This window comes from Dufourea novaeangliae, unplaced genomic scaffold, assembly GCF_001272555.1.
Source record: "Dufourea novaeangliae isolate 0120121106 unplaced genomic scaffold, ASM127255v1 scaffold96, whole genome shotgun sequence".
Taxonomy (NCBI): Eukaryota; Metazoa; Arthropoda; class Insecta; order Hymenoptera; family Halictidae; genus Dufourea; species Dufourea novaeangliae.
Window position 1 is genome coordinate 156,557 of NW_015373974.1, and position 26,176 is coordinate 182,732.

General features: G+C 41.5%; 1 protein-coding gene across 1 annotated transcript in view; it reads left to right on the forward strand.

Annotated features, from left to right (window-relative positions):
• Positions 1-2,897: 2,897 nt before the first annotated feature.
• LOC107186940 (probable G-protein coupled receptor 158) overlaps positions 2,898-26,176 on the forward strand; it is a 129,392-nt gene continuing 106,113 nt past the window's right edge. The window contains exon 1 of the mRNA XM_015574912.1: positions 2,898-4,260. Coding sequence (XP_015430398.1) covers positions 2,898-4,260 — 1,363 coding nt within the window. The remainder of the gene's footprint in view (positions 4,261-26,176) is intronic.

A 26,176-nucleotide genomic window follows, 5' to 3' on the forward strand; every position in this document is an offset into this window, starting at 1 on the left:
CCCCCCCCCCCTCCCCCGCGAATTCATGAAAACTGGAAACTTTTCAAGCGCGGGAAGGGTGGCTAGTATCTTGGCTCTCGAGTTTCAGTTCCGCGCCTTTGAGGAATTTGGCGGGTGGAGCCCGTGTTCTCATTGTCGGGGTTACTTTGATTTTCCAGTAATTTCCTCGTTAAACTTCTTCCCTCTCATTTTCGTTTTCCGAAAGGCGCCCCGGTCAGAAAAGTTTATCACCCCCACCTCCTTATCTCAATGGAATTTCAAAGCGCGGGAATTCCGATTCGACCGCTCGCCACCGACGAATAATATTCATTGTTCGCGTTGGAAAGTTTATTCCGATCCCTCGCGATTTTATAACTTATTATATATATTTATATATTCATATATTCGTATATTCGTATATTCGTATTTTCATGTATTTGTATATTTATTTGTCTGTAGATTCATATATTAATGTGTTCATGTACTTACACATATATTTGTATGTCTATGCATTGATATGTTGATGTATCTGTATATTTATATATTTATATTTCTTTGGTTTATTCTTTTTAATATACAGACAACATTATTTTTCATGTTTAACAGACTGTAAATGTATTTTGAAATGATCTCATTGAATACTTATTGCTACAGGTAGTAGAACGATGAAAATAGGTGTTCGAATTTCATGAAAACTTTGATATTAGACAAACTTGAATGTTGTTCAGTCACGAACCAGCTATAAATCATCTTAAATGAAGAACAGTTCTGAATATGGATCGCGACTAAAAGAACGAAAGATGTATGTACCTGCTTAATCCTGATTTACTGGAGAAAAATGAAACGGTTGTTCTTGATTTTTCTTATTTTGTCATATTAATATTCATTATTTATGTAAATGTATTCAAGTACGGGAAAATTATACTATAGGTACTATACAAATTTTCAGTTTTATCGAAGAAACGTTCGGACAGTAAAACAAAATTTCTATCAATGAATTTTTCATTATGATTTCTTTAAGATTAATATTAAGTTTTTGAATCTACTATAACAGTAGTGAAATTGATACAGTAACACCAGTGCTCAGAATAGAATTAAAATCATGTGACACGGTTTCCTCAGTACGATCCTTAAAAAGTTTGCCGAATTCCGCCACATACATTCTGAGACACCCGTTATATATAATGGACCAGATCAGGTTCAAAGCATCTCATTATAGCGCCTACTAAAAGTTTGATGCACCGAGAAATATATAGTTTCAGTGAAAATAATCATCTTTGCCCTGCAATTTACAAACATACGATTTTGTCCCAATTATTTCATCAACCGTAATATTGGACCCCTTGACGCATACAATACTTTTTTTCACCATATCGTTGTAGCACTAAAAAGAACATCAAAAATATTTCGAATGGTCACGTTATCTGAGACACCCTATATATCGGGAAATAATTCCGTAGACTTACCTTACAAAGCAAGTTGTAATCTTATCGTAAGTGTTTTGCACAAAAGAAGTTTTGCGACCTGTTAACCGGATAATTTTTCGATCCAAGGAGCATAATCCTAAATCCTAAGAACTTATTACCAATTGCAAATTATTACGACACATTCAATGATAACTAGATAAATAGATCAGAATCCGAAAGGCTACTGAAAGTTCGTGTCAAATCTAGTCGACGAGTTAACTCTGGCTAGGTCAATCGTGACCCATAATGACATCTTGAAATATTAATTTTGTTATTATCGTTAGGGTCTCCGATGACTCGGCCACAGGCACATGAGGGTTAACCGCTCAATGTGACGTATACGTCACGTCTAGAAAATCATATTTCCAGTGGTATTGTCGTGAAAGTACAGACGAGGTGCACATATTGGGACCATGTTTGAGTTAACTAATCGTGAGAAATAATTTTTCTCCCTAGAAGAGGTGTTTGGCCGCTGAAAGGTTAAAAATAAATGTTAGAAAAAGTAAAAAAATAGGTTGATTTAATATCGATATCTTCAATTTAAAAATAACATAATGCAACATATATATCGGTCTCATAATTTTTAAATAATGGTTTAAGGGTCTGGTCGTTAAAGGGTTAACAAGGTTTAACCCCTGAAATGTACCCAAACTTATGGAAGACGTTGTACTCCGTCCGATCGCGATCGGATTTCCCATCCAATTAACGGCCACCGATACAGATTTCGCGTTCTCCACCCGAGGAAAACAAGCATCCAAGTTGATTCTAATAAAATCAGCCGGTGTTAGAGAGGCATGCGCCCTACGTGCGCGAACTCCTCTGTCTACGGTACGGGGGCAGCGAATTTCAACCCTCAGTCTGGCGCCGCGTGCGACCGCGAGTCGAGCACGCCGCTCTGCCGCCCGAGAACGCCTCGAAACACGTTCTCCAATTCGCGCGCGTTCACCCTCGTTACCAAATAACTCTTTAAAATGAATGACAATCAGAGCAAAGTCCGATGATCCTGGGCTAGAGTTGCAATTACCAGGTGGTGACACCACCTGGACTGATGCTTTCGATAGTCTAGATCCGTCTAGAATTGCATCGTAGTCAAGTGTGATTAGCTCCGGAGATGAACGTTCCAAACGAGACCAGTTGGTCCGCTCCGTTGAATCCTTCGATCAGCCAGAAAGTGCGCTTGGAGGTTCATAGGTCCCAAAGGTTCCCCGATATCTCGGTGGTATCGTGTGTCGACAGTCGGTTAGCGTCAGCCACGTAAGGCGTCATAAATACCGCGGGAAAATGTGACAGGTTCGCGCAGTAGTGGTGGCGTGAAGACGCTGTGAACCCCACTGTGTTGCTGGGAGAATGCGGAAGTCGATGATCGGGCCATGCTTGGTCGTCATGACGTGACCGGGCGAGGACCCTTATAGAGGACCCCCAGTCGCCCTCGTCGAAGACAGAGATCTTAAGATGACCGTCCTCTCGTGTGGCTGGTACGTCCTCGTTCTGCTCACGTGCACGCGCAGCCAGGCGCTGGCTGAGTTAGGGGATCAGGAGCCGCAGATCGAGAGGCCGAAGGAGCTGCTGCGACATCAGCAGACCCATCGACCGTCGTTCATCGAACGGAAACTCGAGATCCGTGAGGCTACCGAGCCCCCTTTATACCTGGAGGAGAATTTAGACGATGGGTTCTCCAGCTTGGAGGATCAGCTGGCCCGCAAGGGTAAGCTCGAGACCAGCATCGAGAAGCCTGCCACCCAGATCAGGCACAGTAGATCGAGGAACCACTTCCCAAGACAGACCAGGCTGGACGATCCCGACCTGTTGTACTTTACTGGGACCAGCAAAAGGGCCCAGCTGACCGACAACGGGTCCCAGACCGAGGATGCTTCTAGAATCTCCAGAGGCAAGAGCCAAAGGCCCGACGAATCCTCTGGACAAGACCTTAGGTCCAGCGGCACGATCGACGAACGATCCACCGTTGATTTGGACAAGCTACTCACCAGGCTATCAGAGGCTGGCTCCGACCGCAGAAAAGACGGGAAATCTCGGAACTCCCCGCCAGTTCGTCACAGGAACAATTCGTTTAATAAATTGAAGAAGGTGATTGCTAGAAATCGGTCCAGGGTGTACGGCAATAGGACTGCTGGGAATTTGACCGAGATCTACGGTCGTATTGTTCATGGGACGCCAAGTGGGGACAGGAACGAGTTGGACGACGTGGAGATCGGTATGCTGGAGGACTACGACCTGTACAATGATAACGAAAGTGGTAGGAACGGTTCGGAACAGGAGGAGGATTACGAGGATTACGGGAAGGCGATCGTGGAGCACGGCAAGCCCAACAAGGAGGGTGTCCACGTGGACATCGTGACGAGGTTCCTTCGTATCATCGAGAATCAGCATCTTTTAGGTGAAAATTGCACCGCTGGGACCGATCTGAACCTGGGCGAAGGGGTCGTCGATCAGTACGCCCAGGAGAAGTTTAGGTTGGAGGCGAACCTAGCGGTGAACAGGGCCAATATGCTGACCAGGCTCTGGAAGTATGCGCCAGAAGTGATGCTGTCTTCTGAATATCTTCTTCATGCCAGTATTCTGTCGATGGTCGAGTTCGACGAGGACATATTCGCCGCTGGGAACTGCTACGACAAGCTACAGTACAAGGACCGATGGCTCTATTGCCCGTTCGCGCATCGTCTTCAGGATCAGGACGGGATACTCGTCAAGGATCTGGCGATCGAGTACAAGTATCTCAGCAACAGCAGCGAGTGGTTTTACATCGCCAGGAAGAACGCCGAACGGGTGATCGCGAACAACGATCAGTTCAGCCGCGGTGAGTACTGGTTCAGGGCGCTAAGTGGGCAAGAATTGGGATTTCCCTATTTGGCGATTTTGGAATATTCTGTATCCCTTTACTGTTTTACGACCCTTGTGCCTTTTGGTAGTTTTTACCTAGTGGTTTCTGTTCAATTCGATGAAATTCTAACCATGTACAGTAAATCCTCGATGAGTGTTCTAAGGCTCCTCGACACTGAGCATTAAATATTTTATTAATTAATGGCCTTTTATTAATAAATATGTATTTAATATTGGAAGCAAAATCATTTTTCTCAATATAAAATAAATTACGGAGACGACTAATTTCGGATGCGTGAAACCATGTATGAAAATTATTTTAATTTTTTTTAAACATTCTTTTCAGACTTTCAGTATTTATTTACTATTGCCTAAATATTAAACTCATACTTTTAAAATATTTCTTTTATATTCTATGAATATTTAGTTTATATTTTTTAAACATTTATTTTATATTTCCTGTATACGTATCCAATATTTGGATTCAATATTTATTTCATATTAAAAAGTGTGGCTGAAAAAATATTTTTTCAATGTTTGAAACACATATTTAACTAATATTTTTGTGCTACTAGATTACAGTTCAAAATACTTTTCGTTGCATGGTCAAAAATGGCCGAAGAATATTGAGTTGCGTTACATGGGACATAATGTATATGCTGCGGTGTTTAGCAAAGGGGATGGCGGGGCTGTAGAACCGCACGAATTTACGGACCGCGCCGTTTGAATTACGCACTTTCGACGGGGAACGTTTTCCGTCGTTGTGCGAGCATCTATGAATAGCATCCGTCGACGTGATAATTTCCGCGCGGTACGTGGCCGTGTGCCGGAGACGAATATTTCTGTTCCCGTATCGTTCTATTAGAAATGCACATTAAGTCGTGGACGCGCTCGCGCGTAATTCCGTTTTCCACGCGGTATGAATTTTGTAATATAATAACGTCATGTTGAGGGGAATTTTTTTCTTTTTTTTTTTTTTTTGATAAATTTGTAGTGCTTGTTGCGTTGTTGAATAAGAAACGGCGAGAGTGGGTTAAAAGAGAGGTTTCAATGTTTCTGTCTTAGTAGAGTGTACTTAGAATGAGTACATGGAGTGTTGGACGTAAGTGTCGAGTACTATGTATATATCAGTGTATTTGGTGTAATTGACTGGGCTTCGGTATATTCAGTATACTTACTCTGTTTATTTTAGTGTATTCAGGTATATTTTAGTATTCTGTATATTTTAATATATTTCAATATCTTTCAGTATATTTCAGTATATTTCAGTATATTTCAGTATATTTCAGTATATTTCAGTATATTTCAGTGTATTTCAGTATATATTTTAGTATACTTCAGTATATTTCAATATATATTTGAGTATATTTCAGTATATTTCACTGTCGAAGAGTTCCGAATATTTCAGTACATTGATAAACAATTCAGAATGAAAAACATATTTAAAAAATTTTTACAAAAAAAACATGGTCATATGGTGGATACTTTTTGCATCTACATTTCATTTTATGCACTGGTCTCTGTTTTAATTTCCCTCGTATTTTTCTATATCATTTTTATTTGCACGTGTGATACATTTTTGTCGCTCTATTATTATTATTGTTAACCAAAATAAATTCGACAATAATATTTCTTTGTACAATTACGAAAGGTATCACAAAAAAGACAGATAATGCCGGAAAAAATGAAAAAATATATATTTTCAATTGAACCAACCCCTCGATCGATAAAACAGATTTGTCCTTGACCCCGATTTCAATGAAACAGGTTTCGGAAAATGAAAATACGTCTAAATATTGAAGCATGTGCTAATGAGAAATCTGAAAAGAAACCATGTATCGTCGTAACATAATTACAAAAAAATAAAAAGTCGCGATCAACCCAATAATTTTTGCGAATAATATTTCGCAAGAGTTTGATGATGCAATTCGAAAAAGAAACTCTGACCAACCGCTGTAGACTCATTTATCGCTGGGAAGTGCGGCGAAACTGTAGAATCTCGCCTCGCGTTTCTCGGACTCGAAAACGGGAACGTGCCGTAATTTCCAATGTTCCGTGCGGCGAACTCCGTTCTGCTTCTTACACAATTTTCCGCGGGAAAGAAGGCACTAATTTCTAGGTCGAAGTACAGAAACCAATGAATTCCACTCACTAAACATTTTTATAAATTTTATCTCAAAAGTTCCAGCAAACGTTCATTCCGTCTTTCTTGCTACATATTCATTAGAATATACAGGGTGTTTACCAAGTTTCTGGTACAACTGAATTGGGGATGATTAATTTCTCTCATCAAAGTAGTGGGGGGGGGGGGAAAGTTCCTCATAAAATAATTTCGTTACACCCTATATACGTACCGTTAAAACAGAACGATCGTATTCTCCGTTTAAATTCAGGCGGAAGCAGAGGAATCCAGCAACGTCCATCGATTTCCAATATCTGTGCAATGGTGTAACGTTCAAAAAAAGGATTCAATAAGTTCCCTGAAGGGGTGGGGAACGAGTTTGTTGAAATTCAACTCCTTCTAATTTTCCCGCCTTAATTAAACGTCACGCCAGTCGTCCTGCGGCAGCTGGCAACGGAGTCACGAGAACCCAAAGGAGATTCGGTCGCGTGTGTCTCGCGTGCGTGGCGATTCTTTTCGTCGTATTTCATTTGGAACTCGTGTTCCCGATCGAACGAAACGGATAAATCTCGTTTCCCTACCCCACGAACGTATATTAACTACCGTTCGAGCGAAACACGGGGAGATTTCATAGAAACAGTCCCCTTCGAAGCGTGTCACCGCGAAGAAACGCCGTTTCACGGCCACGCAACTCGTGCTTTCCGCCATTGTTGCACAACAATGACGGACCTCGTGGTCCATGATATTTCATTTGCTCCGCGACGATTCAATTATTCGAGGTGTTTAAACTCGAAAATTTGAACGTTAGATGCAACGTAATAATTTTCTCCGTATTTAGAAGTGTGTTTTCATATCGGGTGACCGAAAATTTTCGATGGAAATAAGGAAAGTTTTGTTTATTGACAGATTACTTATCAGATGCTATTAATAGCTTTTTGGGTCTCTACGATCAAAAATCGAGGATCCATTAATACATAATTCAATCACAGTAGCAGGAATATTTTTGTACTTTTTAACAAATTTTGTTTGTAACCCTTTAACGCCCATACCTCTTGGAGGGAAAATATTCTCGATTGGTTAACTGAAAAATGGTTTCAGGTTCACGACAAAACACCTGGAAATATGATTTTCTAGATATCACGTACCTATATACGTCACATTAGGCGTTAAACTTCCCGTGCCTATGGCAGAGTCACCGGAGACCCATCGCTAATCACGGTCATCGAACTGTCTACATAACAATAAAAGAAATTTTTCAACGTGTCGTTATGGGTCACGATTGACCCAGCCGTTGATTTCGGTAGTTCGTACTCCATAGGGTAAAAAGAGTTTGAATTGTCTCCTATGCAAAAATCGTCCAGTGAAAAAGGATAAGCGTCGGGGGAGACCCGGGTTTTGCAACTTAATTTCGCGCCTAGGAAATTCTCACCTATTACGGATATTGGAAACGTCGGTTTCCTCCCCCTCCCCCTTCCGACCGTCTGCGCACGGCTCGACCCAGATTTTAATGGAAGACCGGTCTTCAGATTACTTCCGTTTCCCGTATGGAGCTTCTTATTGTCTGTCGAAATTGAATGAACGGCGGGGTGCTCGCGGACGAGAGCGCGTGAGTGGCAGGGGAGGGAAAAAAAAAAGAAAAACGGAATGGTCGTCCGATGGACAGTGACGAGCGGCGAGGATGATTTCCGCCCTGGCCGGAACACGCGATTCCCCTTGGATCACGGACATTTAATCTCCGTGAGGGTATTTCACGATCGTTCCTTTTCCTTTCGTATTAAGACAATTCGATCACATTTCTGAGGATATATTGCGATTGCTTCATTGTTGCTTTTTTATTGTCATTCTTACGAGTAATGAAAAGATTGTTCAAGGGAATATAGAAATGGGTAGATATTACAGTGTTTGCAAAGCAAACTCAACATTTTGCAAATCAAATTCACCCTTTTGCAAAGCAAATTCAATATTTTGCAAATCATGCTCACCTTTTTGCTTATAAAATTTACCATTTTGCTAATCCAATTCAACCTTTTGCAAATCAAGTTCACCATTTTAAAGATGGAATTCACTTCTTTGTAGGTAAATTCATCTTTGAAGGTGATGTTCATCGTTTTGCAAATCAAATTCAATATTTTACACATCAGGTTCATCCTTTTGCAAATCAAATTAGGGATTTATCAATTTTAAATTCCATCTGCAGAACGGTGAATTGGATTTGAGAAAAATGGCATTTGTAGTGCGAAACTGTCAACCACCGACTCAAATTACATACCATAAAGGCAACTAGGCATCATAAAATATGGTTGAAATTTTAGTTTCGAGTGAATTTTTGAAAATGCTTTTTTATTACTTTCTACTTCAATAGGAGCAATAGGGTAAACTTGATTTGCAAAATACTGAATTTCATTTGTAAAAACATGGATATCATCTTCAAAGGGGTGAATTTGATTTAGAAAAGGTTGCATTTGATGGAAGAAAGGGTGAATTCCACCTTCAAAATGGTGAATTTGATTTGCAGAAGGTTGAATTTGGAGTGCAAAACCTGTATTATACACTACAAAATTAAAATATTTTATTTTTGCCCCAAATTCCCAAGATTCTTCATTATTATCCGATCACCTGGTATCGTTGACTGGCAGGGACGTGAATTGGAACGTCCCTACTCGGGACAGTCGTTCGTGAACGCGGGAAAACTTCCGACTAATCGTGACTCGTCGACGATACAGGTGCAATTAACGACGCCGCCATAGGGCGTAATTAAACATTTAAGCGTTAATTCGCGGGCGACGGGGAACGATGTAATGAGTATGTCGGCGACGAGCACGTTACACGGTTTCACCGCCCGATTTCATTGGGCGTCAAACAACCGGTTGGAACTCCCTACGAAATTACATGCCGTTCCAAATGTGACATCACCGACGCAAAATTGCGTTTCTATCCTCCATCCTCCTCTTTCGTCTATTTGTATCCAGACAGATCCTTGCTGGCGTACACATTCATTGGAAATTAACCTTTTGCACCGGATTGTCTCCTCTGAAGCGTCAAAATATATAGATAATTAGGAAATTCCGAATTCAAAGGGTTAAAAACGGTCCTTTGACTGTGGACGGTTTTTCATTGGCTAGCGCGATATTAAGCTTGCTGAGTGGTCTTTTAGTCTTTATCGATCGATAGCTTCGTTTGTGTCACGCTACAACTTCTATCCATCAGTATTATCCAACACTGGGTCCGTTTCGACCCGAGTTTTTAAAGTCCCTAAGTGATACATCTAAGATCTAGTCAATTCTAATGATTTACTTCGAACATAAAAGGAAGAAAATATAGGGGTCCAAACGGACCCAGGCACCGGTGGCCGTAGGAATATTAAAAACCTCCGTCTTTTACAATATTTTTTTCAGTGTCCTGAATAACCCACATAAGTTTATGAAATACTTAATGTCCAGTGCCGAGGAGCCTTCGAACACTCATCGAATATTTACTGTAACACTTTAAGGTAATAATAATAACAACCCCAACACTTCCTGCTAGGTCATATTTCGGTCGATTCTTTCAGTACTTTAATTCCCGTTCGATTTAACGACCCCTTGTATCTCATCGAACCGAAGAATGTACCCCGTTATAGGGATGTCGTTAAATGATCCAGGAGTAGGGTAGGATCAGAAGCATCCGTTTCCCCGACGATTCTAAATATAGCACTGATAGAAGGTCTCAATTTCTCAGTCAAATAACCACCACCCCATCCCCTCGAAATTCGGCAAATCGAACGGATCGTGGGCGATCGAGTTTCAATGTTATCGCGATACTCTCTCGTGTACTCGGCAAGATAAAGCAAGCCGCGGCCCTATAAATAGGCGTCTGACATTCAATGGGTCACGTTTTCTTGGTAACCGTCGAGCTTAAGTGGAATGGGAGGCGTCTAACAACCTTCAAAGTAAATATCAACTTTCTTCGACTTGTTAACGTGTCAAGGAAATCAATTCCGATAATTATTTGATCTAAGTATAGGGGCCAGCCGGTGCACGAGCGTCAGCTGATTCGGTTACACCGATACGAGCGTGCGCTACCCTCGAAGCTCCCTCTGTTTAAAGGGGAGAATTCAATTATTGTCGGCCCGGTACCGGAATTCGAGCTAATTTCATTCGTAACCGGGGTAGATCGATGCGTCAACGCGCACTTAACGTGAGATTTATATGGTCGGTCACGAATTGAAAGTTATCGGACCGTTTTGTTACGTGGAATGGGTTGAGTACCATCGTTATCGAAACTTATGGGAGGATGTGTATAGGGTGTAAAATTTCATTGGTTACAGTTGGATGTTTCTCGTATAGGCGTAGATATTTTTCGAAATACGAAGTAAAAAATAAAATTTCCGATTCGGAATTATTGTTAAAAAATAAAGAAGTTGATGGGGTTATATACAGGGTGCAAAATTAAATGCAATACAATCAAACTGTCCGAACAATGTTTGATCGTTTCAAACGTTTCGAACATTTTGAAGGTTCAAAGGTTTAAACCAGTTAGCGATTTCAAACAAATGGAATAATGTTTCCTCGGTTTGATCATACTTGTCCACGAACCCATCACTACCTATACCCATCCTCCTTCCATATAATAGTAGCACCTTATCAAATTAAAAGTATCCTAACACGCTTTCGCTACAATCCACAAGCAAGAAGTTCCATTAAAATTCCTTTCAACCGAAAAACTCTACGAAACCCTCCATTCATACTCGCGTCGTTTCCCATTAAGGAGTACGATTTCAGAACGACTCAGGAATATTTCATACAAAGAAGAAGAATCTACCAAGAACGACTTCACCGCGCTTACAGCGCGCAGCCTCTCATTTTAATAGACTTCCGAGGACAGTGCTGCCCCATCTGCATTAGTAGCACAGCCGCCTTCTTCAACTTCCACCCCCCCACCACCTCCCCCATAAGCAACTTTCGTGGCTAATGATCTACGGGTATCAAGGAAAATATCGTTCCACGAGTAGTTAAAGCTAGAAATTTCCCGGAAACTGAGAAAGGAATCGTTGGTAGTGTATACCGTGTTCCCTTTGGGACCGGACAGAGCAGAAGGGGGAGCTAATAAAGGAGCCGCTGACGGCGTATACACGGTGAAAAGTTTCGCGATAAGAAGCGGCTTAAAGGGGGTAGACACTTAAAATAAATAATGCACAGGGCCGTCGCCTATCGGCCCCGCGGGGCTTGGCGCTCCCACGGCGCGACAAGTAACGTTCACGCGCTGCCCTCCCATTCTCCACCCCCTAACCGCCGTGATAAATCGTTGTTGGTTTACTTACGATTGCACCGAACATCGATCCTTTCTGGTCTGGTGCAAGCTGAACGAGAGGGGGGGGGGGCTTGGGCGGTTAAAACGCCGTGAAAATGTCGAGTGATCGAACGTCACGGACAGTGCCGAAGAATCCCGATCCTCTCGATATTTCTCAATCTCTTGCTTAAGTAAATTCTATTCGAAAGTAGAATCTCGCCTTCGCTGGAACCTCTCTCGTGGGGAAGCTCGGTGTATACTTTACGGCATCCTTATCGGACCCTACAGCCCCCTCGGATGACACAATGGCGAGGGAAAAGTGGAGGAAGGATGTTTGGACTTTCAGGTGGGTGGATTTCTGGTGGAATGGAGCTGAATTGTGTGGAACGATAAGAAATAGTATATACTGGACATGGTTGATGATTAATCTGAGATAGAATGGTTTTGTGTGGGGAATAGGGTACCCAAAGTGGGGCACCCCAACATACCCTAAGTTAGGGCTTGGTTCTTAAGAGGATCGACGTTTGAACTTTCAGTGGACTTCTGTTGGACTGGAAGACTTTTGGTCAGCGATGAATAGAATTGAACAGAATGATAAGAAATAGTATTTAATAGGCATAGTTCATAACTAATCAAAGATAGAATAATTGTATGTAGGGAATAGGTTCCCTAAAGTTTAGGGTTTGGTCCTCAAGAGGAACGATGCTTAACACTTTCAGTCGATTTCTATTGGAATTGAAGGTTTTGATCAGTAATGGTCTGACATTGGTATAACTAGAGTAGCAGGACATAGAACGATAAAAAAGACATACATATCTTCTAGGTAATAGTTCTAGGTAATTTTAGGTAATACTTCTAGGTAATTAAAAGAGTGTATACTGCTTTAAATTGTCTAGTGCACTTAGTCTAGTCATCATACCGTAATTTTCCGCGTGAAAATCCACCGTGACCTCCCCGACACCTTATACAGAGTGTCCACGAAGTCCAAATTCATTTTACAGAAATTGTTCAAAAACGAGCAGGACTCCAAGTAATTTTGTTAAAAGATTATTTCATCGAAATGTATAATACAATGTGATGTCTCAGTCTTCCAAATTCTCCATTCCTCATCGATACAGGTAAGATCTGATTCAGCCCCGAGCAAAAAGATCCAATTCCCTAGAAGAAATCGTTTCAGTTGTACATTACAGTATAAGAATCCTTCAACTTAAAATATATTGTTCCTTTGAATTCTGTTTTTTTCTGAACAATTCCCGCGAAATGGGTAGGTATTTCATGGACACCCTGTACATAAACGAAACACGGAAGGAATACGTAGCCATCCCCCACTGTGGATAAGAAACAATCGTAAAAGTGCGGGCTACCGTGCTAATTGCGTCGACGATTCCTGCTATAATGACTCTCGTTATCATCAGCCTGCAGGGTGTAGCTACCATTTGGTATCGTGTGCGTCACGATGGCTCAAAGTGGCCATCAATTCCCAGCGTCATCGACGGCGCTCGACGACCTCGTAAAACCTCGGAACCGACGACGTGTGGTTCAGCACCGAAAAGCCTTTTTGGCTGCCTCGGAAGCCATACGCCTTCACGTGTCCCCGCAACAGAGAGGAAGAGGACACTCCTGGCGGTGAGGGGCGCAGAGCCCCTGGGGTGGTTGGCACACGTCTACGTTCGTAATTTTTCTGGATTCAGTTAGAAGGGAGACAAGCGCCGGATTTAAATGTCGCGAAACGTGTCTTGGATCCGACCCGCGACCAAGAGAAGAAGAGCTGGGAAAGAACACGGATGACCTATTTGGAGCACTCCAGGCAGAACGCAAGAGGAATTCTCAACGAATTTATTAATCCCCTAAATGGGGCTAACCCCATCTGTAAGACGTCAGACGATCTTCTGAAGTGTTTGTGGTCGACTGGCTGTGGAAGTGAGACATCCTTAGGATCATTAAGGGCTTTGATATTTAGTGAATTCTGAAACGATTATCCAGAATGTGATGAGCTTTTTTTAAGTCCCTGGCAAGCTTTCGGTTTCCAGTGAGTTATCGGCTACTTCGGCTGGGACTATCCTCGAGATGAAGTTACTCGCTCATTAATATTAACCGGTAATGGTGCAACTTCCCTGGCCCGGCGGGGTTGTTTTCTTTCGATATTTGTTATTCCATAGAGGGACTTCCATGGCGGCTATTGCACGCTAATGATGGTAATTTGCGGTCAACTGGAACTTTTAATACGGTTACGACGTCAGTCGAACTTTCTTGGCAGCGGATGCTTGGCTTTGTGGGGCTCGTTGCATACTGAACCGTACGCCCCCCCCCCCGTGGAAATTGCGTTAGCTGGCCTACGGTGTTTCAATTTTCGGATTGGTTTTCGAGGCGAGTAGACAGTCTAGAAACAATGAACAACACTGGGCTAGCTCGAGGAACCAAAAGTCACCTGCTGGAACCATCGAAGATAGGCGAGCAGTTACAGAGGATCGGTACAGTTTGGGGAAAAATAGTGATGGGATTCGTTATAGGGAATGATCCACACTGATATATTGCCCATGTCCCATCAGAGGTAGGATCCTGAAGTTGTCGACCCTTAATTGGAACCAATGGGAATAGCTTTTCGACCAAGGACACTGAATCTTTTAGGAATCACGAAAAAGTCTATAGGATCTAATCATGTTGGTCCTGATGCTGGGTCGCTGTGAAAAATTGTGATGTTTGATTGTCAGAATCTAGGCTGGCAGCTGTTATTCAATTTTCGAAAGTATTGTGTGGGGCCAGAGCAGTGTTTCTCAACTAGGGGCACACCGAGGGGCAAGTGGAATATTCTAGGGGGCAATTGGCAAATCATTGACATATTGGTCACCTCATCGGCAACAATTTTTCTTTCTTTGAAGTAGCTATCAATGTTACAGTTTTTCAGAACTTGGTTTACTTTTGTGCCAGGGGGTTATAGAGATCTTTGAAGTGGGCCATGGTCCAGAAATGGTTGGGAAACGCTGAGCTAGAGTATGATGGTCACAGTAAGCGGTGGTTAATAAGTGACAAAGAGGAATGGATGCCAGCTCTCTTGGCTCGTGAAGTATTACTATGTATCAATGTTAAACGAAGAGTATTAGCTGGCAGTGACACCGGGGATGCTGGAAAGCCTAGTAGACCGTGCGCTGGCCCACCACAATGGGAACCAGAGTTTGCTGGCGCGAGCACGTTTAATAGGCCGACAAGAAAACGCGGTTAATCTCTTGAGCGGCAAAGGGTCGCTATTTAACAAAAACATCCCACTCTGTTACCCTTTGTTCCTGGCAAATTGTATTATGCTTTCATTACCTTCATATTAACAAGGGAATGAACTCGTTTCATTTTCCTTTTTGTTTTTTGAAGGCTAGGTTACCTTCCCCGAGAATACAACACAGCAAAGGAACCCATGGACCTGGGTATCTTGCTGGAAGTAATAACTGAAATAACGTTCCGACTCGCTTACCTTTGTGCGGTTTCAATTTCTCGTATATTTCCGATCCATGAGTGACTGCTACGATTTGATAGGTTCGAATTCTCATTTTTTTCTCTTCACAAAATTGTTTCTGCACTGTCGATTTTATGACGAAATCGTTACTGGACTTTGGTTTCGTGTGAAACGTAGGATAAATACTTTTCTTTTTCTGTACTCAAGGTTATTCGAAGGTTAACTTTCCCGACAATTTGAAATTATTTTTACACACGATGCTTCATTTTGTTATGAACACAAATTCTTACGTGAAATATCAAGTCCTGTTCTTAAGTCACTGACACATGTGCGATTCCCTAACCTAAAAAAAATGGTAGTAAAATAAAGTTTTGTTTAATTTCTATTTATTCAAATTTACCGTCCAAATTTGTGAATTTGTGTAAATTCGAACAATGATCATTAACGGTAGGCAACGTTAACAATGTAATAACAGAATGCTAATAATAAATATTTAATGGCTAATTCGAAATACACAGTGTGAGCTTGAATCCGGCTATATATAATTGTTCGACATTATGATCGCTAAAGCATTTCCGAATTGATCCACCATGCTGATTGAACCGAACGAGGACCGAAGCCAAGAGTATGCCGTAGGTAATTAACTCTCCTCCACTCCATTGTTAGTTCATGATCGACCACTAGAAACGAAACAAAACAACCCATTTCCTTTCTGTTTTGCAGTGTAAATCCAGAAGTTTGCTCGTTTCGATATGTTTTTATTAATGGGTAATTATTGACCCGGAGACAATTCTCCCGATATTTGTGGTGTCTTAGCAAAGGTAAATATTTTGAATATTTTTGGTATTTCTTTTATAGATTATGAGGTTCTTGTAAATCCTTTTTTCAATAAACAATTTTTTTTTAAATCATCGTTCAAATCAAGGAAGAAATTATTTGAAAAATTATGTAAGTTCTTTATGACGGCTTAAAATATGACTTATAATATCAGGGGTAGGAATATAATTACTAATGTTCATTAATAAATAAAAATATTCGTGTCCATTAATACTAATTAACTTTTGTACCCATTACTCGTTGCATTCATTAATATATATAAATTTTTAAGTTCAACAATTTTCACTAATATTCATAAATTTTTAAATTCATTATTATTCACAAATTTTCATATTATCACTTCATTCTTCCATTTTCAAACCTTCCTCCCTAGATTCATGAAAGTAACCGTTCGCCAACTTCTAAACGGTAGCTCAAGACCACGACCATTAGAACCTAACCTCACTTTCATCGCTCACCCGTCAGCCGGGGCAGAAGAAAAATAAAGAACGTCTCGTACGTCGAAAGTTCCCCCGATCATAGTCGTGCATTGTCAGCTCATGGGAGGATCTGGTCCCTAGCCGAGGCTGCAGAACCGTGAAGCACCAGCGAATCAGCCGATAACACTGGTATACCAGGAGCCGTACACGTAGCCGAACAGCAAAATATTGACCGTGCCCGAAACAGTTGGCGATTTTCGGTCTGCTTGCATACAATGAACAACGTCCGCGAATTTGCTTAGGGACACGTTTCGTTCATCTAAATAAATGCCCCGGTCAGCTCGGCGGGGCTGTTTTTCGACAAACAGGGACAGTTGAATGGGGTCCAGCGGTGGAATAATTCGGTGGAGCTAATTTCGTTGGAGTATTTACTCGACGTGAGTGAAGCATTCTAGACAATGGCCAACGAAGCTTGATTTTAACAATCCAATTGGTCACGAAACGTTAATGGAAATATTTACTGAGCCATTCGCCACTCCACTTTGCCCCACTTAGAATTGGTGTCTGTACAACTTTTCGTAGCTACTTCAATGATACAGCTTTTGGGTAGTAAAGTTTTGTCAATTGTTTACAAACGTCAGCAATATACTAAATATAATCTTGATATAACGTAGAATATATACTGTACTATGCATTCTCTTGTTCGTGTTCGTTAGGAAATAAGAAAGGATCACAAGTGTACATCTGTTTATTTGGAACTGGTCTCATCTCTTCTAGAACTGTTTTTATCAGAATCGAAGATATTTTTACGTCCCAAACCGGTTTCCTTTTCTTCTAGAACACTGTGAGGTATACTGCAAAAACTTGCAATAATTTATATACTCGTCGACTTGAGTCGTACCATCTGATACCCTATTTTATCCCCTAGACATGAGATCCCGAAATCATTAAATCTCTTCGAGCCACATCGTGTCAAATTTGTCCCTCTAGAATATTATTCACGGAACCAGGAAGCACGATATTTTTCCCGCCACGCACGTGGCCCCCCAACAAAAGGAAGATTTGCCCACGCCTGGAGAAAAATCGTACGTTTCGACAATAATTCCCTGCCTGTCCCTAGCCCCATTTCGTTGCATCAGTGGTTCCCAAAGCACTTAGGCCTGTCCGCACGAGCGCGAACGAACGGCTCAGCCGTTCCCCACATTCTGTTTCCCCATTCAGGCCGTGACGTAAATCCCGTGTCTTATGGGTTTCACATAGCATCAGCCCTCCCGCGATTTTAGGAAAAGATCCTTAGCTCCCTGCAAGTGGTTAGGGTCAGGGCTGTCGAAGTCGTTGGTCCTACATGTTGCTCCCGTCGAGCTGCCGGCTTGCTTTTGGCCAAAAACAGGGACACAAACAAATCACCCATCAAGAATAATATAACATAAGTTCTACAAGCCCTAGTCTGTCTCAACAGACCAACTGACCCCACCCACTACCATGGTTTTAGCTACTATCTTCGCTCCCTTTGGCTCTAAACAGACAAGACTTGCACGAATACCCGTAATCCAGATACGGGACACTTCTATAAGCAATTCTACATGTTATCGTATCAAAGTCGACGGGTCACTACTTACCTAGCCATAGGAGGCACCAGATTTAATTCGTCACATTCCAAGTCCAACAATTTGAGTGATGTACACCGACGAGCAAACTTTGCTTTCGCTAGGGGAAAAAATGGCGTAAGGAAAGGGCCTCCTACCACTTGGTATTGGAAATTACTGAACTTTATGTTAAATTAATATTCAGTGCTTGAAATAAATTTACCAAGTGGTAGGAGGTCTTTCTCTTACGCCACTTTTTCCCCCAGTGGAAGCCGAGTTTGCTCGCGAGGGTACATTCCTCTAACTGCATTAGTGGATCGACTCGCTGAATTCACAGAATTTAGAATATCCTGTAGGGTCACGTGATCGTTGAAGATACGTTGGGAAACACTGCTAGTACATCCTGCATTAGAATTACCGATTTCCCCGAGGCATCCCCCATCGCGTGTCCATGTTAAATGCAGGCGTACGTTAGCTACCCACCCCCTATCCTTCCTCGAACCGCTTTTTCTCTTCCCCTATCCACGGATATGTTTTACCGTCTATTTCCTCCGTCCGGTTGCCCGGGTCCGTCGCGATTATTGGCCGTCGCTATATTCGCGGTGGGGGACATAAATTATTAGCCGCGCCTCGCCGCTCAGGGTCTTCCACCCTCGCCGTGACCATCGAGACAGAAGTTGCCCGGTACTTGGCTCGGAACGACTTCGATCGGGTTTCCACTCGCGCAGTAAAGCTTCTTTCGACCGTGGTGGAGAGAGGGGGGAGAAAAAAAAAGGTCATCCCTCGATATTCCTCGGTCGAGACTAATCGAGCGGTAGCCACAAGCCACGCATAGCCCCCCTTCCTTGTCAGTAGCCCGAAATTGCAGAAAGCAAGAAGCAGTCTGTTGCCCTCGATGATAACTCTCCCTAGTTCGATCCCTTATACATATAGGGATCGCTTCATTTGTCCCTAGGCCATGAGTTGCTATTGTAATACCGTCATTGGATGCAGTAATGGGCGGTCTGGACACGAAATACTGAACGAATCTGCAGTTCCACATCCAATGCTCGCGGGGTTGTGATTAGACCGTGGGATCTAGACTCCGGTGCAGGAGTGTTTGGATACTTGACACTAGGTTTACGGGACGCGTCATTTTGACGCATTTCGAATGCTTTCTAACCTCGAAATTCTCTATGTGGTATACCTATCTCTATAGCTATGCATTAATTTCAGAGATCATAAATTGTGTATTATATAAAATAAGTTGTTTTTTAAAGAAAATCTGCGGGTTCGTTGATGCGTGCCGTGGAGATACCTACACGATAAATGCCCGTAAACCTAGTGTTAACGGATGGGTGTGCTGTAAGTGTTACCAAGGTGTTACGAGATTGCTGAATGTTTGGAATAAATATTGCTTAGGGGATATTGCTATATTAAGTGCTGCTATTATAACAAGTAATAAAAGTGGCCTGAACTATGGGGATTTTTATTGATACAGCATATGTTCTTCGTACAGGCTAAGTGTCTTAATACTTATGAGTTCACTCCACAGGTGTGGATCAATCACTCCTAAACATGAAAATTAGCTATTTCCTGTAGTGTATGTATGATTGTGTTAATTTTATTGTATTTTTGCGTTTATTTCGTTTATTATTTCCTTATAGTTTATTGTGATTACTGTAGTGTTTTTTTTATTCGCATGTTGAGGTTAGGATTTCCTGTGACCTAATTTTAACCTAGTTACAACAGTTTAAACTTTTAGTACTCAGAAGCCCCAATAGGATGATCTCTAAAAAATTGAAGTAAAACCAAGGAATATGAAATATTAGTTTTATAATAAATACCCAAACTGTGTACCATTAAATAAATGTACAATATATTTTTTTAACAATTGTGAGCAATAGACAATTAGTCGAACTGGTCTTCGTAACCTATAAAATTGTAAATATAGAAGAAGAGGTTAGGAAAGTGAAATTGCATTCCCGATAATCGATCAAGCTGTCCAGTCTGAGGCCAGCGGCTTAAAATTCGCGAAACAGGGTATCTGGCCGAGCAACGAATTAATTCCACGGATTAATCGAGCTTGAACCAGTTAAACTTGTCGGTTCTGAACAGCCCGGCCATCCACGAAGGATATGCCGGCAAAGAAACAGGACAGCCGTGATCGTAATTACTAGAATAAAGTCCCTGGAACAGGCGTCGAATCGTCCTTCTAAATTTTCAACCCGATACCTCGAGCCGGACATAATTCCGAAGATTATTCGGGGCGATTAAAAGCGGGGACGATCAATATTTCGAGTGTCTAAATTTAGGAGGATCAGCTGGGAACTTTTATGTCTTTCGTGGAATTTCTTCGTTACAATAATCACCCTATTTCCCCATTTTTTGGACGATAAAGGTGAGGATACATTTTTCTGAAAGTCTAAAATTTATACTCTATTATAATAGAAAGTGTAAAATCGTCAAGTACTTTGAAATTCCATCCAGAAATAATTTAAATCGGATCCAATTCTAACAGAGAGCTTATTTAAAGCTAGGTCAGAGTTATAACTACCTTAACTCAAGTCTAAGTAGAGGATTTCATTCTCCACAATGGAGATCTTTATGCTTTTGGACAGGACTAATGTGGATCTAACTCAGACTTAGTAGAATCTTATTTTGTTTTATGTGTTTCATAAACTTTTTGTTTTAAACAAAGCCCTTTTTTTCATTGTTGAAGATATATTCTCATTGTGGTTTTAATGACCTGTTAAGACTTTTTCAGAATGTAAGCTTTATCCAGTATTACAAAGTAAAGTAGGAACTTAGCTCAAAGCTAGACCTAGGAAACTGTAGGAGGTAATTATTATTTTTTACGTTGTACTAGATACTATTACACTATACATCATCTTAAATTTAAAGAAAATGGCTAATACACTTGGTACAGACTTCATCTAGACCTAGGATTTAATTAAACAAATTCTGATCAGACCGCCTAAATTTTCTAAAGACATCATAACTACTGAGACAGTTCCTATACGAGTTCACTTATTAGTAAAAATAATATAATTTGTCTGAATCGAGGTTTCCCCATTAGCCAATTCTGGACATTAACCATAAATTAAATTTCATAGACATCGTCCCAGGCATAACAAATCCAAACAGGACAAAATATAGCACAAAAAGTACTCAACAAATGAACATTCGTGTCGGTAGCCAAGACTTCTGTAGTCTGTTTAAGAAAACTACTAAAGTGACCTGTCTTTTACCGTCTCTTATCTTGCGACGCTAAAACAAAAGTTCTGCATTTTGCACCCCTGGAAGTTGTATGCCTCGGGTCGAGCTTTCATTCGAGAAACACCGTCGCAATGAGGAATCGCTTGAAACGCGCGTAAAACCGGAGAAAAAACGTTACTTTGTCGCAGACGTAGCTTTTTTAACGACGTATGGCCATTATGTCACCTGGCTTTAGGGCAGCAGCTTACGTGTACGACGTTTCGTCGTTGTCTTTACGACGAGAGTTCCCTCATACTTTTCCTGAAAAAAGGGGCTGGTCGTAGAAACATGCCCTTCTTTCATTTTTTCTTTACAAGGAACATCGTTAGTCCCCTTTTTTCACAGTTTCTAGACTTGATAAAGGTGACTACAGAATTCTTTCTGAATTAATGTTGCAAGTGCATTCTGATATTTAGCCTTCTCTGATTTAGGGGTCTTTTTATGATTATGGTTTACAACCTTATTATGATTCTCCAGTATCAGACCTAGACCCAGTATCATGTTCATCTTCACAATCTTATTATGATTCTTTTCAGAATGCATCAGGACATATGTAAGTCATATTTGATAGTAAGGCTCCAAAATTTCACGAGTCTCGATTCTGACTATCACAATCTATTGTTACCACGAAAATCTAAACATTCGAGGAGTCCCTAAATTATCCTTCTTCTGATGTATAATTTGTTGCCCACATATCTACATCTCGGTGAACACATAATCTCCTCAGCTTCAGATTTCCAAAACATTAAAACTCCTCTCAGTCATTTCCTCTATTAAATGATTACCGTGGCCCATCATTTTGGACCCCAACAATTCCAACAGTTTTTATTCCCAACCTCAAACGATACAACCTTTCGATATTCAACTGCAAACTGTAAATCGTCCATCTGTTTCTCTCGATCTGCGGTTCTTGCAAGAGAACCTCTCTCAATTTCTAAACACGGAGTGTACGCAACGGTTTCAATGCGACCCGCAGCTGTGTAGTCTTCATTCGGTGAAAAGGGAACCGGTCGAGAGTTTGCTTGCTGGGGTTCGCATGTCGGATACATCCACCTCGGCTTTTGTCAATAGATTCTACTCCGTCGAGGCATCGTCCAGGCATCACTGGCGGATAATTTAAACGCGGCCCCCGTGCAGACATCGAACCCCTCGCTGTAATTCAGTCGGCGATCCTATAAAGTGAAACATCAAAGAAGGCCACGGAGAAACGAGGCCAGACCTTCTGGACTCCATTGTCGACGGAACGGAAAAGATCTTGGATTCCTTTACCTCAAAAATGTGGATTGAAAAGGAAATTGAATTACGAATCTGAAACGCCACTTGTGTCGGAAGACTTGAACTTGCTTCGGCTATTTATAATTAATTCCATTACCGTCAATGGAAGTTCATCAGCGTCAAAACTCTGGGGCGAAGTTTTTATTTTTGTTTAATCACTTTAATGGAGTGTATTTAAGTTAGCCCCCGGTAAATGGACTGTGGAACTCGTAAAGTCCACTAAAATGCAAATATTTTGTTAAATAACCTGATTAAAGCAGATCGTAGGGAAACAAAGTGGGTTTCGCTGGAACTTGGTCCGTTAAACTCGTTCTTAGAAACTCGCCCATATGCATGGCGTGGCGGGAAAACGATTGGTTGTTTCAGCGGGCACAAATAATAATTATAAGGATGGCCATCAAATTGCATTCAACGAGTCTATTCCGTTTGAGACCGCGAATGGATCGTAGCTGGCTATAACAGACTTTATAGTCGCATAATTATTTCATGTTCCAAGACGTAGAGGCCGGCTAGAGTGGTTCTCTGACAACGGAACGCAACGGGGGATTCGTGGAATTGCTCGCGATTTCCACGTACAGTATACGCTGACAGAACGATATAACATTTCATATTGAACTCTAACAAGGGAAGCTCGGTAACCCGAAAATTTCGATATTTTTTATACTTTGTTATCTACCATATTTCCAAAAAATGGCCAAAAACAAAAATTGCGCTATACTTCTCTTGAGTTCCCCTACAAAACAGCAAAGTTTAACAAAAATCGGAATTTTCGGGTTACCGAACTTCCCTCGTAAGACCCCTTTTAAGTAAATAAATTGTCCACCTTCATGGGTTTCGTAGGAGGGAAAAATATTGGTAATAGGAGATTATTGGAGAATGACTAGATCTACCTCTTTCTATTCATAAATTGAAGTAGTCAGGATAGTGTCTCCAAGTTTCAAGGTATGGAGATATTGGGCAATTTCATGCTAATGTCGAGACATGATCTAACAGTTGCAGAGTGGGTAGATACTTAATTTTTTACACAAATACAGTAAATCATCAATGAGTGTTCAGACGTCGTTCCCCCCACTGAGGGGTATTCCTCCTGGAACGAGTTAAGCGTCCAGTGGTGGGGATGATGTCTGAACATTCAGAACCCTTTAAACACTCATCGAGGATTTACTGTATAATGATTGTTCAAATCCAGTTATTACCAAAGTAGTACAAAAGATGGCGATCTAATTGGCATTGAAGTTAATGTAGAATAATAAATTTGTAGATAGTAATAGGAGTGATGAGATGGAGAGGTTCTAAAAAATAACACCTAAACTACAAAGTCACAAAGTTAAACATTCTGTTGCCCAAATGAGCCTAGCAACTGACTCTAAAATTAGGTGCTAACATTCTCCAAATCTGACCTAATCAGTCACATATTCTATCTATACAGAACTCAAGATACTGTTGAAACTTGAGGCTCTGTTAAAATTGCTGACCCCATTGTCCCTTCGGTTCAACTCAGATCATTCCAGAACTGAACCCCCTACATTCCCAAGCAATTCACAGTGGAGTATGCACTTGTGATGCGAAAATGGGGGGATCTAGAGAGAGATTAACAATCTCTTGACAGGCACTCCATTGCAGTAATGAATCATCGATGCTTGGTCTATAGTTCTTTGAAGCGTTTCGCTGAGAATCCCAGGTACTTTCAATCCGTCGATGAGCACCCCAGAAAAGTGAAATTCAGCAAAAGACAACGAACGTTTTCTCGTTCTTCCAGAAGAGATGAGTCGAATTTGATTACAGAAGGCGAACTCAGTCAGCTAGTGAAAGCCGGCGTTCATTCGATTACCTTGGGCAGAACGTTAAACTGACTGGTGAACGACAGAATGTCCGAGGCGCAAAATATGTTTAACCCCGTTTTTCGATCTCGCCCACGTTGCCCTGCGTTCCTAGCCGGAACGGAATGTGTCTGGCTTTCTCGCGTTCACGGGGGCGAGAAATCTAATCGTGCTCGTGGGAACAAGGCGTTGAAATCTGACAAGAAAGTTGGATGGCTGGCTCGGGAAAGGTCAGTGTAGTCTCGGGCAAAAATAAGCATGGCCTTCCTTGGAGATCGATGCTACCCAAGGTATTGACCAATCGTCCGATCGATTTTCCCTGCTGTCTCGGGACATGCATTTCCACACGGAGTTCGGGGAACTCTTGCTTCTGCAGCTGACATCGAGAAAGATGGTGCAGTGTAGAACCCTGGCAATCCGAATATTCCAACATGCATACAGTAATGTCTCGATAAGTGCTACGAATTCGGGTTCGCTTCGGAGCACTCGTGGCAAGGCGGAAATGTTTGTAGCAGAGATGGGCAAACTCATTATCTAGATAAGTTTCGAATAACGAATAAAACATAAAAAAAAAAGTACTTCGTCATTTTTAATTTCAATTTTTATAATAACATAGTACTTCCTTATGAATGAATTAGATTATACAGAAATAGAGGTTGCCTGTCAGGCCAAGTGGTTTTAGATCCGATGAATGTTTCATCGGACGTTCAAATTGCTTTTCGAATTAATTTCCTTTCAGGCACATCAGTCTGCCGACAGAAATATTTGGCCTTTTTACGCCACTTTAAATACTCCTGATATTTTAGTATATATCTTTCCATAACATCCGAAGACCTTTTCTGTCCACTCGCTTTAGCGTCACTCAAAAACATCTGACATTTAGGCTCTGACGTCACCAAGAAGACTGTCCCATTAATTCCTCTGCACATCCAGCCGCAATTTTAGTTTCCTAATACTGCTGTACGCGAATGCAGCATTTGGATCTTCCATACTCCTCGCTCCACATCTAAAGATACATATGTTCGCTGCTCTGTCTCACAAACCCATTAGCAGACATCAAAGGAAGACACTTTCCTATCGTTCCAGTGACATCCATTCTCCATTCGTTCCCGAAATAATTACAGGCGCTGAAATAATGCGATCTCGTTTGGTCACGCGAAATGGCCAGCCAGAAGAGTAATGATTGTTCAATCATCCGAACATTCCACAATCCGGACATTTCACTATCCGAACATTCCATTATCCGAACATACCATTATCCGAACATACCATTATCCGAACATACCACTATCTGGACGTTCTATTATCAGAACGTTCTACTATCCGAGCATTCTGTTATCCGAGCATTCTGTTATCCGAACATTCCACTATCCGAACATACCACTGTCTGGACGTTCTATTATCAGAACGTTCTACTATCCGAGCATTCTGTTATCCGAACATTCCACTAACCGAACATACCACTATCTGGACGTTGTATTATCAGAACGTTCTACTATCCGAACGTTCTACTATCCGAGCATTCTGTTATCCGAACATTCCACTATCCGAACATACCACAATCTGGACGTTCTATTATCAGAACGTTCTACTATCCGAGCATTCTGTTATCCGAACATTCCACTATCCGAACATACCACTATCTGGACGTTCTATTATCAGAACGTTCTACTATCCGAACGTTCTATTATCCGAGCATTCTGTTATCCGAACATTCCACTATCCGAATATACCACTGTCTGGACGTTCTATTATCAGAACGTTCTACTATCCGAGCATTCTGTTATCCGAACATTCCACTATCCGAACATACCACAATCTGGACGTTCTATTATCAGAACGTTCTACTATCCGAGCATTCTGTTATCCGAACATTGCTTCCCT